The sequence below is a fragment of the Mytilus edulis genome, chromosome 7 (genome assembly GCF_963676685.1).
Source record: "Mytilus edulis chromosome 7, xbMytEdul2.2, whole genome shotgun sequence".
NCBI lineage: Eukaryota > Metazoa > Mollusca > Bivalvia > Mytilida > Mytilidae > Mytilus > Mytilus edulis.
The window spans coordinates 64,929,253-64,949,136 of NC_092350.1; the positions used below are offsets into that span (position 1 = coordinate 64,929,253).

At 31.4% G+C, this 19,884-nt stretch overlaps 1 protein-coding gene across 1 annotated transcript; it reads left to right on the plus strand.

Moving 5' to 3' along the window:
* The first annotated feature begins 14,111 nt into the window (after positions 1-14,111).
* On the plus strand, positions 14,112-19,883 carry LOC139483327 (uncharacterized). The gene is made up of 2 exons (XM_071267351.1): positions 14,112-14,196; positions 18,449-19,883. The coding sequence occupies exon 2, from the start codon at positions 18,504-18,506 to the stop codon at positions 19,881-19,883; it is 1,380 nt and encodes a 459-aa protein (XP_071123452.1). The 5' UTR covers positions 14,112-14,196; positions 18,449-18,503.
* The last annotated feature ends 1 nt before the right edge of the window (position 19,884 follows it).

Genomic DNA, 19,884 nt, shown 5'->3' on the forward strand with positions numbered 1-19,884 from the left:
ATCAAAAAGTTGAAACCATCTTCGATGTTTAGAATTCCAGATTTAGACGGGTACTCATTGTTCTGTTATAATGTATGTCACTCTAGTAATGGACACGGTCTTGGTTAAATTATGGCATCATTAATTTCAATATCAGTAGAGTAATTAACAAATGGATCTACTATTTCACCCTAAATGAATTAATGCATATCTCAATCCTGTTTTTCATGTAAAAGTATACCCTTATTTTACTGGCCATGTGGACAATAACAAGTCTATGGTCATCATAGCCAGTAAACAAGTGTATATTAATTAGAGAAGTTACATAACTGCCAAATTCACACTGCTTTTTGTAAAGTACGAGAAGTTACATAATAACAATTTCCTGCTGATATAGTGTAATTTCATTACATACATTGTAATAAATGAAAGTTACACGAGTTATGCTCATTCCTTTTATCAGTAATTGTGGTTTATAACAGAACGAAGAAGTATTAAAACTTTTGAAATATAAATTAGATTTAATTGTATCTACTCTAAAATATGTCGCAGATTTGTTGCAATAACTAAATTACAGCTGGGATCAAGTTGCAATAAAAAAAAGCATATTGTTACGTTTTGTGGTATTTTATAAGTCGGGATTCGAAATGTGTGGTTCTAAGGTTTTCGACAAACCTCTCAACTGCATCTACTAGAGGCAAATCTGTTCCGTTATGTATGAAGTCACCAATTTTAGAACTCAGCCCAATTAACACGTATGCTACGTGAGTTTATTTTTTATTGATTTACCAGATGGAAAAGTGCTGCAAAGAAGCTTCCCATTCATTCTTTAAACTTATTGAATTAGTAGGAAATAATAAGTATCGTATTTTTAATAAATCTTTTAAACTGAAAGCCATTTCGGAACAATTGGTTGAAAAGTTTAAAATATATTCTTTCTTTTCTTAAACTATATAATTATGCTTGGCACCAGTGGAATATGATATTTATTATTAACTAAAAGTTCCAACTCGTGAAGTTAGAAATCTTACGGACGCGATCACGAATTATTTGACCTTTATGTAATATTTTTTTACAAGGAATATGAATTGTATTGTTAGACAATATTATTATATAATTATTTTCAGAGCAAACAAATTCATTCTGTTTTAAAGTGTATTCCTATGTCCAAACGGGAATCGTTAAGGATTGTTATACAGTATTTCGTAAAAGACAATGCATGCTGTCATCAATAAACATTAACTCATTATAAATTCCAGGATTAAACATGTGTACGCTATACGCTCGTGTTGTCTTTAGTATTCTCGGAAGTGATGCTAAAAGTTGTAAATATTATCAACCCATTTTTTTAAAGGGGCACTAGCTGTCAAATTCATGGTCACCGATTTGACTCAAATTCTCATATTTGATTTATAACAATGTAAAACATTTATCCAAACTATCAAAAGTCTAAAATAAACAGTTTACAGAGCATAGGGTAGATAATATAAAGGTTCGTTTCGTGTGTATTTTAGTCCAGACGCCATCTAATTAACTTTCGACTTGACCTCAGATGACCATATAAGCGATGTAAATATAAATAAAGATATGAATAGATTAAGCCAACACGTGCAATTGGATTTGTAAAGGTCTGTTTGAATTTATTTTATAGATTAAAAATAGATAGTTCTCATTGCTTTTAACCGTATAAGAATGATTTTATGTGCATCGAATTAGTAATCAAATGATTTACCTTAGTTTCACTTTCATTGTTGACATTCCTCTCATTAAATAACCAGTACACGTACAATGCATGCGTTGTCAATCTCTAGCTAGGGGTTAAATTAAAGTTAACATGAATACAGATTTAAGAGGTCGACTCATTCACTTGCAAGTGAATAACTAATTATCAATGTTTCTTAGCGTAATTTGACAAAATTGAACCTTTTTGACAGCAAAAAGCAAGTTGTTATTTCACTATTTCACTTTCATTATTGATTGAACAAAAAAAATCAAACTTTAGATTTTTTATATACATGTATCTTGAAGCTAGTGCCCCTTTAAATAAAAACAAATTACATCATAATCTTACTAATTGGAAATATAGGTTGTCGCAATTGAAATTAACTGGGCGATTTGATTTTTCAAGATTAAAAATAATATTTATGAGAACAAACATGACAAATGTAAAAATGTTTTAAGATGATTATTTTTTTTCTTAATTTCCGTTTGATTATCGTAGTAACCGGGTTTATGACAAACATATAATTATTTTAAATTTTTGAAGGAATCACGAAATCCTTCGACTGCAATTTAAAAAAAATTAATATGTGCCTCTAAATTATCCTGATGATAACGGATTCAAAATTAAACACATATTAATTTCAAACCTGATTTTTAAAAGTTATTTATAGAAGTTACAATGAAAGATTTATGTTTTTCATTAACCTATGACTTAAATTTTGTATGCACGTTTGGTCGACATCAGTTTCGACAGTGATACTGCAAGTAAAAAGGGTCATTAACCCTTTTTAATTGATTGTTTCAAAAGTTAATAATAATATTCATAAAAAGAGTGATTAATTATTTTGGATTATATTTTATTTTCGTTTTATTTCCGTTTCATTTTCGTAGTAAACGAGTTTATGACATATTATTAACTTACGTCTTTGACAAAATTATCGAATGCTTCCTTTTAAATTAGGGACAGATAACAACATATGTTAAACTTAGTATTTTGTGTAAAAGCACTGATTAATCGAAACTAGATTTTCAAACAAAAACTTATTTTTTTATATGGTTATACCCAAAATAAAATGGAAAGTTTTGTATCATGAATTTCTTCACACGTTAGAAAAACGGTTTGTTTTTAATTGATTATTGTGTTAAACATAAATTATATCGTGTCAAATTTTCACTTAAAAAAGGGGTGTGTATAGGTTACTTTCACATTGACAAGAATATTATTAAATATAAAATGTTTATGTTTACATACAAACATCTAAACAAATTAGCATAGCACGAAGAAGGAACTCTTTCTATTTGAATTAATTTCTTTTGTATATCGTTACTTTTGATTTTCACCTAAATATAATATGATTATGAGGGACGGTTTTGTATGTCCAAATATTTTGCGAAGAGAAAAAAACTTGTCAGTTAATTTTAAAAAGGGACATTGGCAATCTGCTTACATCTTTTCACTTTCATACATATTTTCATTTGATAAAAAAAACATGTTTCTTGTGAAGGCCGGCCTTTATTGCCGACTATACCGTTTTGGTATTCCTCATTGTTGAATGTCGTTTGACTACCTTTAATTGCGTCTATACACTTCATTTGAACTGGAGTGGATGGTTGTCTCATTGTGTCATACCACATCTCATTATTTTTATAACAATGTATATAGGTAAAAACATAGATATACAGATTGAGAGCTGTAGTAGGTGAATTCTAGCGTAGAAATGTCGAGTCTACCGGTGAAGATTTAAAGTTTATGGCTGAATATATAAAGTCTGATGCTGATGATTTTAAGTCTAGCATTGCAGATTTAGAGTATAATGCTAAAGATTGAAAGAATTGTGCTTATTATGTAAAGTCAAGTGCTGAAGATCTAGTGTCTAGCACTGTAGATTAAGTCTAGTTTTGTAGATTAAAAGTCTAGTGCGAAAGATTTAAAGTAACGATGTAAACGCAAAGTATTCATTGCTATATAATACATATCCTGCGTCTGACTTACAAAAAGCAATCCTTATCTGCATGTGACCAATAGGGTTCCGTACATAACTTACTTCTAGTGGTGAAGACATAAAATAAAGGCAATAGTAGAATACCGCTGTTCGAAATTCATAAATCGATTGAGAAAAAAACAAATCCGGGTTGCATCAAATATAAGAGGAGAACAACGACACAACAGAAACACAACACCCATTGAATCGAACTATGTTATAACAATAGCCATTTAAGTCTATTATACTGAAAATAAAAAGTCTAACACTGAAGATTCAACGTCTAATGCTAAAGATTGAAAGTTCACATTTAGTACTAAAGATGTAAGTCTAGCACTGGAAATGTAAGGTCTAGCTCTAGCATTAGAGATTGAAAATTCAAGGGAGATTTCAAGTCTAGCGACGAAGATTTAAATTAAATTTTTACTCGACTCTTTAAAGGAACATCCATAATACAAATGGAAATATTCACTGTCATAAAAAAAAGAGTATTACAATAGCATAAACAAATATAATGTCTACATAATATCTATGTATAGTGATTCGAGTAAAACATGTTAGGAATCCATGTCACTATATCGTGATCGATTCTTACGTAATGAATAAGTACTAATTTATTCAAATTTTTATTACATCATTTAAAAGTTAATAAAAACTTCTAAAAATGCTTTAACTTGGAAATAACATATTAATAAACTCATTATAGACACCAGCTTTAAAGTTGTTTTCACGCCAGACTCGCGTTTCGTCTACAAAAGACTCATCACTGACGCTCGAATCCAAAAAACTTTTAAATGATTTCTTGAATTCCCTAATGACGGATCATTTGATATGTATTGTAACGACTTAATCGTAATTAGGATGTCTATTTGTCAAATTTGTATGAAACAATACTGAATTCTCAAAGTCCGTTATAATATATTTAAATCGGGGATCAAGAATTTATTAAAATTGTGTAGAAAATATATTATGTCATATTATCAGATTTAAATCAGAAGTGAAATATGAAATCTGTTATCAGGATTTTAAAATAAACAAAAAATCCAAAATAGATATGATGTTAAATTGGAGACATCTAGTTTCACAATTTCAAATTTTAACTGATTCTAGTTCGTAGATTTAATAAGTCAAAAATTTAGTTTTTAATTCCGTAGTGTTTGTATTATTTGAAATGTACAAAATGTATATCAAAATCAAATTCTGAATAAACTCAAAATTGAGATTCTGAAGCTTTCTCGAAGAAAAATATGAATTATACTTTTAAAATCATCCTACAATTTTTTCAGTCTTCTAACCACGTAAAAGACACAAATGATAATGATGTGCATCACTTGGTTATACTGTTTTTCTACAAAATGGATGAAAGGAGTGTGGATAGGGGATTGGATGTAAGGATAAGATGTGGATGGGTGTGACGATATGCAAGTAATTTTTAATTTCAAATATTAAGGTAAAGTTTAAAAAAGGCAAACAGAATCACAAAGTAAAATCACAAAACTCCGATGAAAATTCAAAAGCTCAATCACATTAACCAAATGGACAACAACTCATACACCTAACTTGTACAGACATTTCCTAAATTAGAAAAGGTGTGGTCTTAATAAAAAGACTAAATAGGTAAAAATGTCATTTATATATACAAACGGACTATTTTTAAAACAACTGTTGTCATAAGCAGTTACAGGCAGCCTGATTATATTCAACAGTGAGAAAATAGCATACCAAATAATCGGAAGTTTTTTTTTTCTTCATGTATGTATTGTTTTGTCGTACTTTATGAATTGTTATTTAAGTTTTTTCAAAACTTACATTGGATTATACCTATTACACAGCTTTCAAAGAAATTTACGAAATGTAACCAATTGGATACGACGTCATTGGCAAAGTGAGCGGTGGCCATCTTGAATAAATGAAATTATTTTATGGCCTGAGCTGAATTTTTTTCTATTATTATTTAGTCTACTCGTGAACCAAATTTCATCCTTGTATCACGATTTGCACAACTATGTCCATAATATCTCGCACTAAATAAGAATATTCGTAATTTATATGTTCTTTTTCATGTTAGCAACCATATCTTTTATGTGACCTACCGAATTAGTCTATTTACCGGGTTTGTTATAATATATAAATAACACGACGGGTGCCACATGTGGAGCAGGATCTGCTTACCCTTCAGAAGCAACTGAGATCACTCCCAATTGTGGTGGGGTTCGTGTTGCTAAGTCTTTAGTTTTCTATATTGTGTCTTTTATTCACTTATTTTATGTTTGTCTTTTTCATTTATTTTTCGATCTATGAGTTTGACTGTCCCTCTGGTATATTTTGTTGCTCCTTTAGATATTCGCTAAAGTACCCATTTTTTTGCAATGTTTGTAAGTAGCAATAAATTTATATCTGACTGCTTATTCTTCCGCCTGTTTATTATAAAATAGAGAATGGAAATAGGCAATATGTCAATTTTTTAAAACTAACTGTTTGAAAAAGTATGAATTATTCGAAATACTTAGGATTTGTTTTTGCTCTTCAACTTTTTACTTGTTTGCATTTGGCTTTTGCAACTATTTTGATCAAAACGCACATCTGACGTATAAAACAATAACCTTGTATTTTGTATTATTGTCAAAGAAACACCAACCCGATCAAAGAGCTGAACACACCCGAAGTCTACATATGGGCCTTCTACAAACCGACAAAAAAATCCCGTACCAAGAAGCCCCTTTAAAAAAATCAGTACTAGTTTAATGGAAATGAACTTCACACTAAACTACATAACATACAAATGAAATGAAAGTATATCAAACATAAACAAATAACAAATGTCTATATACATCAGTGTAATCTTTCTTCCAAATATCATTGTATGTGTCTGTTAGTTTTAGATTGTCTATGATCAATTTGATCAGTACTTTAACAATTGATAAGGTATCATGTGTATATAATTCTTTAAATTGAATACTACTAGAATGTGCATTTTATGAACAAGGAAATACGCAGTTATAAATTTTTTTTTTGTTAAAGATTGTTTATAAATATTTATTAAATAAATGACTTTGCATGTGGTCTTGTAATAACTATTATATTTTAACCAATTCTACTGAACATAGACAAAACCATTGACAATTCGTTATGTGAACAGAATTAAATAAAATATTCTGGAATAAAAACCTCTAAACTGCACCGAATTGATCCAAATGATTACATCTTTGAACGAGCACATCTAACGTTTGCTTCAAGAAGAAGTCGCAATCGATGCGTGGTTGATTGTTGAATGCCTTACATCCATTAAATTTTTGATAAATACTATGTGAATACTTTTTTTTTGTTTAAAAGTACTGAAATACCCTAAACAAATGAGAGATGAGAGATGACAATCGAAAATTTTTAGTCTCTAACGTAAAACCTATATACAAATTTATGAAAGTAAGACACATATACATATAAGAACCTTTTTGTATAAGTTTAATAGTCTGCAGTATGAATAAACATATTTTGCAAAGGGCCTATCGTTTACATGCGTTGATAAAATATATTTGTTGTTATACACCACCTCCAAATAAGAAAAGGTTTACAATGTATACTACATACAATAATATATATAAAAAAGAAATCAAACCATTATAATTAGTCTGACATAAAACGAGATTAAACTTCAGTTGATTGCTTTTTCATTTTGGTGATAAAGTAACTTTTCAGCTTAAAGAGAATTATAAAGTATAAAGAACTATTTTGACATCAACTTTTATAATTTATTAATAAAAAAGACAATAGGAATATACGAAAGACGAAATTTAGAGAAAAAAAGACGTATAAATTGTGTCTATACAGAAACAACGAAACTCCACTATTTACCATATTGTCGAATTGTAACGAAATTTGACACATCAAGTTGAGGCACAAAACAGAATCGAACTATGACTAACTATGACATAGGGTTTTTAACGCAGAATTACAAGTGTTCCAATTTAGGATATATTTTATCGTTTCGTGTCTTTGGAGTGTTCCTCAATAGACTATTTTGAGCACTGATGTATACCTCATTTTTTCCAGTGATGGAATTTGATTTGAAGACTGGATTTTTGCTGGTTTGTGTTAATTGATAGCAGAGCTCCTTCATCATACTTCATTCTCTTTTCGATGTTTTATTTGTTTTCATTTCGTTACTTTCGCTGTGGTAAAATGCGAAACACAGAAAGTATAAACTAGCATTAACAGACATATAGGTTGGAATCCCGCTAACATGTTTAACCCCGCCACATTCTGTAAATATGTGTCTGTCCAAAGTCAGGAGCCTGTTCTTGTTCTTTTTTCATAATTCCCTCCTGTTTAGGAGCACTCGGATGAGACCGATACATAATAACATTATCTGTACATAAAAACACAATAATTCCTGTGCAAAATATGAATGAACAGTATCCTCAACCATAATATCCAGAGTATATACAACAAGTCGTGAGTTTATATAGAAGCATTAATATAGGGACTTTCAAAGAAATGTAATGTTAAAATGGCAAGAGACAGAATTACACGTTCTTTAAGCCTAAGAATCATAATTATAAAAGTAAGTGTTTTAAATGCAATATTAAAATCAGAAGCATGACTAACTTTGATGTTTAGTAGTTTTAAATTTATCTAAATAGGCTTAACGTTAGTTTAAATTGTCAAGAAATTATATAATTATCATGTTCGTGTACTGCTTGGGAATCATAATTATCAAGATAAGTGTTCTTAACAAATGTAATTTATAAAATCTAAAATCATGACTTTGATGTTTGAGTAGTATTATTTTAATTGGTTTAATAATGTTCATATGGAATAACACTTTTACGATATAAGATACGAGTCTGACTTGACCATACATAGAGATTTACCCTCTCATGCCACGTAATTAGTGATTGGCCATACTCTACTTTAAATTTTACTAACAACATATTCTTTTATCTGTTGAAAATTAGATTTTCGAATGTGCCTGTACGCTGGGCAGCTTGTAAGAAGGTGTTGGCTTAAAAGAAGAACAGATAAACAGACAAACAACTATGCAACAAGAACCCTACCAAAAACTTCCTATCTACATCTGATTATTAGTCTACTTGTTGATGCATCTACACAATCTGTCTTTCAGAGCATTTTTCTCTTCTAGTACTCTTAGACACAACATAATTGGATTGAACGCACTGAGAGCAAAATGTGCCATAGAAACAGTACACGAAATTGGTCCTTAATAATTTTGATCTACGCACGTAAACTGAAGAACAATGACTACAATTTGAAGTGGACAATACAAAGTGAAATACAGAATGATAACTATCGAGGCTATACGCGATTGAGATTTTTGTGACGCAGACTTTGTAAGTCTTGATGCTGCATACTTCTGAACTATCCCGGATACCATAGCTGCTGATAATAGAAAAAACTACCGTAAAATTAATAACAATGAAATCCGCATGTGTTTTCAATTTAGTATACCAATCATGATTAAATCTACTAACCACGCAGTCACGGACACCTTCAACCCCCATTATTATTTCAATCAAAATGCATGCAATGTAAATACAGAAAATACACCGACGAATATTTGTCTTTGTGTGATGCACACGTGCATTCAAAGGAAATATAAATACATAAATACGTTGACAAGCCAACAAACTTAGATGTAAGCTCCTAATATTTGCAATAAATCTCCTTCCATCGCTACATAATATACACACGAATGCGGAATTTAGTCTGAAACTAAATTAAAGCGAACATTTCGACAAACTGTAGAATAACATGCCGAAACGATGAAACAACGGTACGACAGAAAAAATTAAAAGTGTAGTCAATATTGGCGACCTCAATGCTTTTAAAATATAAGATAGAATTAAAACCAAGATGTTCCCAATAAAGATAACCATACTGAATAGAAAGCACACTGCTATGTAAATGTTGGTATGGTAATAAGCAGATAAGTAGGAAACATAGAAAAACATTATTTGTCATTCAAGTCTTCATAAAAACTTTGTGACGGGATGTTCGGTTTGCTGCCGCTATGTCATCATATTGAGAATCAGTATTTACATCAAATGTGCCGTCAGACACTCAATAAATGTGTTCGTAGATAGTAGATGTTTTTGTGTTCTGTTAAATTGTTCCTTTTAAAATTGTTAAACGATGATGACTGATTTACCCATATTTTGACTATTATATTTATTGTGTCTGTTTATTTAACGCATCAATGTAAAAATATCGGAAATTGATGAGACTGTCATTACAAAAGTGAGAGGGTTAGCGCTATAGAACCAGGTTTAATCCACCATTTTCTACATTTGAAAATGCCTGTACCAAGTCAGGAATATGACAGTTCTTGTCCATTCGTTTTTGATGCGTTTTGTTATTTGATTTTGCCATGTGATTATGGACTTTCCCAATTGATCTTCCTCTAAGTTCAGTATTTTTGTGATTTTACTTTTTTCAAACATAATATCAGAACTTCTGTTGCTGGAAACCTCATCTAGAAAAACTATCATTTCTTGCATCCTTATAGGTACTCGTGTACTTCCAGGACACCATGCCGAAGCTAAAATACCAGTAATAGACTGCAAAGACACAAAACAATGTTAAAACAGAGTGTATCACTATTAATAAAATTAAAATTGTAAACGAACAAAAATCAAATCTATTCAGCAAATTTGTAAAATATAACAGTAATATGCGATAAAATGTTTGATAGCCAATAGAAATATGTCATTGTTAGATGTGTCAACAGTAAAACTGCATGTTTTTAATTCAAATGAAAATTGACACATGCGTATCCTCTGCTGTGTGTATGTGTGTGCTGAGCGTGTTATATACGAATTTACAAATACCCAAGTGTACGAAGCAGGAGGCAAGTTGCTGTCTCTATCGAAGGTTTCCTTACAACTCCAATCTTGGTCCGTAAAATTCATGACTGAAATATGAAGGAAGACTGGAAATAACATAACATTTGATGGACGTCCGATCATAAAAAATTGTGAAACATTTCCGATATGTCTTATTCTACAAGTTTTCCTAGACACCCGTATCATTTCTTAAAAACAAAACAAAAATATATTCTTTTGTTAAACAGTTTGTAATGCTTCTTTTTTTATTTTTTATAAAACCGTTTAACTATTAAAAGTCTTTCTATTTCCACGCAATAGTATGGTTTCTAAAATGCTTAAAACCATTACGTATTTTTAGCCTTTAAAAAAAATAAAATATTAGAGCGTCAGTGGTGAGAATTTTGCAGACGAAACGCGCGCATTGACCTTAGTTTTAATTTAAGTCCTGGTAACTATTATGAGTTTAGTTTATCTTGTACACAATGTATTGCAAAAAACGTTAATTGTAAAAATAAAAATAAAAATTTCTAATAGCAAATTGTTTATTTTTATTTTATTTTAAGAGTTATCGCTATTAACTCTGTTTGGTAAAAATAAATCAGTTCCATTTCAACAATCAAATATATTACATTTGAGACAGATAAATACAAAAAAAACAGGGTCAATTCGACAATTGAAAAGAGGGACGAAAGATACCAGAGGGACAGACAAATTCATCTATCGCAAATAAACTGACAACGCCATGTTTAACCAAAAACAAAACAAAAACCCAAACAATCAGACACATAATAGTATACAATACAGAACATAGAAAACTAAAGGACCTCGAGCCAGACACAAAAACTGGGGTTGATCCCAGCTGCTCCCGAGGAATAAGCAGATTCTGCGCCACATGTGATGTTCATGTTATTACAAAACCCGGTAAATAGTCTAATTTGTAAAAATCGAGTGAAGACTCTTGACACCATATGTATCTGTATCGAAATAAACTCTGCTAAGTTATTCTTCAAATTGCTATTTCTAAGCGACATTGCTTCCTCACTACGTATGCTGTTACTTTCTCTTGCTTCGGGTACTAGTTGTGCGGATCATTATTGCTTCCGTTACTATTCCAAATATAGAACGCAGTTTGAAATGTAGATTGTTTAGTACTATTATCAGACTTCATATTGTTTTTAACCTCACTCTTTTTTTTCTTATTACTTATGTTTTGGTGACGATGACATAACACTTTATTGAAATTATATATTATCATTATTTTGAGCGTCGCAAAAAATAAATGCAATCAAAAATGTAAAAACTGTTTTCAAATCGACAATTTAATTTGAAAATACTTCGTTTTACAAATAAACAAAAGTCTTGTTAATTGATTTTACGCGTTCTACGAAAACTGATTACCCAATAACAAGCAGGATTTTAAATCAGTCTTTTTCATCTCATTATAACCTTAAAAAATGCAGACGAAATAGATAAAATCTTTTTAATGTATGTACAAACCCTATTATTTATGGTGATACCTTTGTAAAATGAAATGTAGCCTTTATATTTGAGATGAATTAAAAAGGATTTTTCGAAATATCGCTCTATTTGTTGCTTGCGTGAAAGGATTGCAGACTGCTGTTGGTTCATTTGTTATCAATAAATGTTATCAGTTATTGTTTCTATCTTTTTACGACTTGTACATATATTCTCTTACTTTACCAGTGAAACATTTTTTATAATATCTCGTAAAGTATAAAGCTAGTGTTGGGTAAATACTTGACAATGTTATATGGTTACGTAAATATGGTTACATCGTAAGGTAAAGGAATGTAGATATGAAAGATAGATGTTAAATAAAACTTATTTCATATCTTTATCATGAATGTGAAAATAGAACAAATGTGTCAGATTGGATTAACTTTCAATTTCAAGCACATTACATTGTTTTTACAGTAGTATAATAAAAAGGCCAGGACATCTATGCATTGTTGTTTATTGTATGTTATATTGCAATTGAAGATTGAAATGAATCATCGTCATACGATTTATGAAATAATGTTCAATTCATGTCTTACATTTATTTGATGGTTTAAACTTTCAACTAACACCTTACATTGTTACACTTTTCGGCATACACCATTACATCATACACCCTGTTTCATTACACCATACACGTTACACCTTTACATCCTACACTTTTCACATTCTAGCTACACCATAAGTTATACCCATAACGCAATTTATTTTAAAGAAAGAGTGCGACTACAAATTTGTTATTTCTTTAAAAAAAACTAATTTTGATCACACTTTAAAATTCAGTTATTATCATTTTTTAACTTTGATAACCACACTGTCTATACACGTTACACAATCACATCATTACACCATTCCCCTTACGCAATACACTGTAGCACCATACACCTTCAACCATTGCAACATTGCACCATATGTCATACACCATACATGTTATTTATCTTGGAAATTTACACCATTCAAGGGCTGTAACCATGTTAAGTTTGTTAGATTGAGCATTGCAGAACACATTGTTCAATACCTTGCATTTAATATTGAACTCATTAATCTATTAAAACCTGCAATGACTGTTGATTCGGCTTCAATAAAACACTAGAATTTAACAACGAAATACTATTCAAGCAGCGCCTGCATATGCGGTTTTATTCAAAGTCGATAAGATATTCCTTGAAGTAAATACTCATCTGGCTAAAATTAAAAACTGTATGTTTACTCTAGTGTTCTTTGGATGTTATATTTGCTATATATCATTATTAAGGATACACGTGTTGATTATCAATATTTTTCATGAATAGTCAGGTATAGTACCAATATTTTCAGAGCAAAACCTACTAATACATCTAGTTTACTTTTCGATGGAATTGTTCCTTTAACGAGACTATGTTAATTAAGTGAGTGTTATTATATCTGCATGCTATACTTGCATGTTTATCTGGTATTTCTAATTTACAATAGTACAACCGTCTACTATAAATCAGCCCAACGGGATTATTTAAAATAGTAACAAAGGTACCAGGATTATAATTTAGTACGACAGACGCGCGTTTCGTCTACGTAAGACTCATCAGTGACGCTCATATCAAAATATTTATCAAACCAAACAAGTACAAAATTGAACAGCGTTGAGGATCCAAAATTCCTTAAAGGTGTGCCAAATAATGCTAAGGTAATCTATGACTAGGATAAGAAAATCCTTAGTTTTAAAAAAATTCAAAGTTTTATAAAGAGCAAATTTTTTTAAATGACCATATTATTGATATTCATGTCAACACTTCTACACCGAAGTGTTGACTATTGGGCTGGTGATACCCTCGGGGACTCAGCCCAGTGGTGTTAATTACGAAATAAATTATCTAACATTTAATAAGATCAGTAGCACGAACTACTATTACACTATATCATAAGCTAATATTATAGATAGTTGTGATTCAGGTTATCATAAGTAAAAACAATAATCATAAACAAACATTACAAATGCAAGGTAATCACAGTGTACTTTACTCCTAATTTAAACCTTTCTCCTCAAACGTAACTATATCATGTATATAATCATAAGTTATACAATTTCAATGTATTAATGCTGGATACGCTAAACTTGAAAGGTTGATAATAGAAACTGGATTATAATTTTACAGAGTTTTTAATGAATCAACGGCGTAAGTTTTTGAAATTATTTTGATTTCATTGTTTTTACCATGTTAAAGATGGATGCATTTATCATTGTAGACAACATTGAAATTGAAATAACAAAGGCTGTAACACAAATATTTTGAATAAACTACATTACTGTGTTTGAAACTAAGATGAAGAGTTGTCTACTCACAATGTCCTTATCGTTGTTCAAAATACCGTTGGCACGCATCAATTTTTAATAATTGAAATTGCTTGAATCGTTTTGCCATATTTCTAAATTCTCAACGTTTGTTCAATGCCTTGTTTCGCAATATGTATTCATTGTGTTTAAGTCAAAACTAGTTATTCATTTGTATATACTTAAACTGGAAAGTGACACACTTTAAACGTCTCGATTCTTAATATTCTGTTACAAATATTTGTATAATTTAACACCTAACTTTAATTAAACGGGGGCCTCGGTGGCCGGGTGGTCAAAATAATCGAACTACTGTATCATTAATCAGTTCACACTGATGTTCTGAGTTTAAATTTTGACCGGGGCAAATGCACTCGTTCCCAACCTTAAGGGTCTATACTGGTAAGTTGTTCTATCGAAGATCAGTGGTTTTTCCAAATACACCGCCTTTCTCCTCCATCAAACACTGACCACTACTGAATTGAAATTCAAATTTAAAAAAACACTTTTAATTTTTTTGTGATATAATTTGTTGAATTAGAACTAGTTAAACATTATTTAAATATCACTTGAGTTTAATAAAAAAAATCTCGACTCGTTAAGTTCTTATCTGCACATGCAGCTACTGTACTCTTTAACAGCAAAACAGATGTTTTTATCCTCATTGTTTTCAACACTTTAAATAACCAAGTTTTTAAAGTTATGTGATTGACATCTTGTAATTGATCACCCACAACTCATGACTGTAGCAAGATGGTAGAAAATCAGCATGAGAGAAGTAGGTATGTCGATGTGGTAATTGCACGTATTGTTGTTCATCACATTCCACTATAAGTCGTTTTGATAATACCATTCAGGCAACAACCGATGTTAAAGACCTTCCGAGATCAAGAAGACCCCCTATTATAACATCTGCTAGGGAAAATCAAGCATAGTGAAGGTTGGTCAGAAGCAAACCCATTGCAAACAATACAACCCTAAAAAGAGAGTGATGATCATACAGGAGCCTGTAAGCAAGAACTGTCATCGCTACTTGTTATCGTGTGATAAGACCATTTCATTTTGGTGACCTTTGCCTACGAACAGACACACAGTTGCCCGTATCTAATGTAGTGCAGAGCTCGCCAAAGTTGGAAATTATAATCGTGGAGGAAGATCCATTGTTCCTATGTTTATCTTGGTTTATTTTCCTTGGCCTGATCGTAGCCCGGATTTGAGCCATACCGAGCATATATTGAACACTATTGAGCGTTAAGAGCACGAAAGGACACCCAAGTTCAAACACGTCTTAAAAAAAAACCAATAATCTTCGTCCGGAATGGTTGCTGCTACCTTATCAACAAATAAGTCGACTTATGTCAGGAATCAGAAGACGTTAAGAAGCGGTTATCCGTTTGAATGGAGGTTGCGCACAAAGTACTAATTCTTTGGCGTATAACGATCAACCATGATGTAAACAATACTCTTAAGATTAATTTTGAAATGTCTGACATTATTAAATTCGACTACAGAAAAAGTTGTAATATGCAATTTTGTACAAAAAACACTTTATTTTGTAATAAAAATGTTGGTTACATAAAAAAAAATTTGTTCATACTTTTTTTGTTTGTTTCAATGCCAATGTTATCATTAACTAAAAGTTTTAAAAATTCAAGGTGTTGCAATACTTTTTTCCATGTGTATATTTTGAATTTTTAAAACGCTTCTTATTCGAATTATCAACCCTATTAACTGAAAAAATAGGTCCCAATAACTTTAAATAGTAAAATTTCTATATTTTCTCTTCAAAAGTTACATGTACAAGCAAAATATTTCCACTCTGATATAAACGTCGCATTTAAACCTTTCAAGAAATATGAACATTATCTTGTATCAACTAATCTCTATCTTCAGTTAGTTTTTCTAGATCTTATTCTATCACGAATGCAAACTGAAAGTCTGGTAGGTTTGACAGTTCCATGATAAATATTCATTTTGTACTTCTTTACTATGATTATTTTTCAATTAATTAAGGAGATGTCAAATCTATAACTGTAATCATCAAGATGTCAATCAAAACTGGACAGTGGTGTTTTTTTTTGTATCTTGTGATGTACAAATATTGATACATGATAGGTCAATGAGTACAGAATACGATGACAACCACCGTTAACGCGCATTTACTACAAACAGTAAACGTGCGTTTATTTTTTACAAAGATAGAAGACGCGCCCTTTTCCACTTTAACGCGGCAGTAAACGTAAAAGTAAACGCCCGTTTACTCTTTACAAAATTAGAAGACGCGCCATTTTTGCGTTAGCGCGGAGGGTCACACGAACGTCAACGCCCGTTTTCATTTCATTAAATTTCAGAATTAAAGCAGAGTTAACGCGGTTTTACGCGAAAAACACGCCAGTAAACGCGGCGCTAACCTTTTCCACCGACTACGTGTAATGCTGTGTCTGTACTTAGGCACATGTTTGACTATACATTTTACTTAATCATTGACATGTTTGAAATATTTTCAATCGCATATTTTAATACTTAAATCTGATTTCGTTGTGATACTTTACTACTTGATTATAAACTGCAATTCTGAATTTACGAAAATCGAAGTACAGTAAACCACGGCTTGTTGAAAAAGCTTGTCCGTATCTAAATTTCACAGAAGACATGCTATACTGCAAAAAAAAAATATCATTAAATGTGATCACTATAAAGAAAACTATTGTTACAACTCACAGCTTGTGGGTGAATGGAAAGTGTTTCTTCTAAATGTTAACGAGCTTTAAGTCTGAAATGTGTCGTGTTAAAATGTAACCTTCAACGTGTCATCTGCATATGATTTTTCAATACATCTATTGCATTTCTAGTTAGTGATGCTTGCAGTCACATATATTTTGAATCCAACAGGGCACTTTTGTCAGATTTAAAAAACACCGCAATTAGTTAAGATTAATTGTGTTGCTTTTAAGAGGTTTAGCGCTATAAAACTATTTTCAATCCACCATATTTTATGAATAAAATGCTTTTTAAGAATATGACAGTTGTTGTCCATTCGTTTGGTGTGTTTGAGCTTATAATTTGCCATTTGATTAGAGACTTTCCGTATTGAATTTTCCACGGAGTGAAGTATTTTTGTGATTTGAAATTTTTTCAGATTTAACAATACTGCAATTAGTTGAGATAGGTATTTTGGTTGCTTTTTATTCATTTTGAGAGACTTCATATCGAACTGATATTTTAACAATATTATTTACTAGGTTTTTAAAAATCTCTATAGTGTCTACTAGATACCTTTATTAGTTTTTAAGGGAGTATTTTTAAAACTGTTGAAACGTATGCACCTGTGCTAATTAAGGAATCAGTTGTTTAGTAGTTGACGTTTGATGATGTGTTTCTCATTTTTATATAGATAAGTTGGTTGTTCTGTTTAAATAGTTTTGCAATAGTGATTTTGGGGCGCTTCATAGTTTGCTGTTTGGTTTGAGCCAAAACTCCATGCTGACGGCTTTACTTGGACTTGTTAAGTAATTAACTCATCAAAGATACCAGGACTAAATTTGGTATATACGCCAGACGAGCGTTTCGTCTACAAAAGACTCATCAGTGACACTCGAATCCAAAAAAGGCAACAGGCCAAATAAAGTACGAAGTTGAAGAGCATTGAGGACCAAAGTTCCTAAAAGTTTTGCCAAATACAGCTAAGGTAATCTATGCCTGAGATAGAAATGCCTTAGTATTTCAAAAATTCAATATTTTATCAGTTAATTTATAAATATAACCATATCAATGATAATTCATGTCCGCACTAAAGTGCTGACTACTGGGCTGGTGATACCCTCGGGGAAATAAATCTCGACCAGCAGTGGCATCGACCCAGTGGTAGTAATTAACTCATCAAAGATACCAGGACTAAATTATATACGCCAGACGCGCGTTTCGTCTACAAAAGACTCATCAGTGACGCTCGAATCCAAAAAAGTTAACAGGCCAAATAAAGTACGAAGTTGAAGAGCATTGAGGACCAAAGTTCCTAAAAGTTTTGCCAAATACAGCTAAGGTAATCTATGCCTGAGGTTTAATTTTTATACATAGTACATATATTTATTTTACAGTATTCAAGTCATTGGTAAAGAATTAGTGTTTTCCCGGGAGGAAGATAGAAGAAAAATGGATAGGGCGAAACCAGAGTTGTATGACATATGTCCAGGCCTTTTAAGGATGAAATTAAACTTAATGTATACATCAGGCCAGACTCAAGTCGAAAACCGAACAATGGCTTTAGATACTGCAATAGAACGGGAGCATGAGATAGTTCATGGAGTTGTTGATTTAATGCGAACTTTGCTCGATAATCCATTACGAAAACATAGGTACATCGCTCGCAATACTAAAAAGCTCGAACAAAATATCAAAAATAACCCTAAACACTTGAACACATTAGCTGACCTTGCAGACTTGTATAGAAGCAATAATTTGAAAGAAAAAGCTAAGATAATAGAAGATAGAATTAGTAAAATTTTGCAAAGCAGTGATTCCGATGATATCAAAGAAAAGGCAATTTGTATCGTCGAACAAGGTTATGCTGTACTTTTTGAAGAATTTAAAGAAAACGAACTAGAAGCACAACAAAAGCTAGCGGATTCATTTGAATTTATCAAGGCTGAACAGAGCAGTGCTATTGAAGAAAGAAAAGATTTGCTCTGCCTTGCCTTAAAATATACGGTAAATGCACAACGGCTTTTGTGTCTTACGATTAACTGTAAAAGTGACAATAAAGTTGCCGAGGAAAAGAAATCAAGCATTGAAATGTTTCAAAAAGGGATACAGTATCTTAGAAATACATCTTATTCTGTGGAAGATATTTATATATGGACTTACTATTATGCGATGGCTTGCAATAGAATGCCTTACAGTGCAAACGATATAGGTATTCAAGCTGTTTATTTGTTCTGGTCAGTTGTTTCGAATCTACCAAAAGATGACGAAAGATTTTCCATTTATAGAGCCCGTGCATACGCCTATATTGGACATAAAATAATTACACGGAATGAAGCTTTCAATGCTTCTTTGTCAACCAGTTCCTTAACCAGTGATGAAAAATTCCTCGCTCTCCTAAAGTCTCCTCTTTCTGCTTTTGAACTTGCGATCGCTGAGCTACCATACGATGAGGTTATTCTAAATCGTAAAGGTATAAGCTTGTGGTCTTTGTTTAAGTTTGGATATGCTAAAACAGACAACGAAAAACTTGATTATTTGGAACAAGCCGAGGAAACGCTATCATTGTCTATTTCACAGAACCCACGTATGCATTTGCTTGCCTTTTCAACAAGAATGAAGGTCTATATGGACTTATCCACTTTGAAAGTTTTTTCTGAAGACAAAAGGAAAGACTTCTTACACAAGGCCCTACATGACGGAAAACATTCTATTAAAAATAATATGAGCCCTCGCGATGTTTGCACAGTAGCTGAAGTTTGTCAGAAACTTGCTACATTTCCAAACTTTTACAGGTATGGACCTGAAGCCGTTTCATGCAGCGAATACTAGG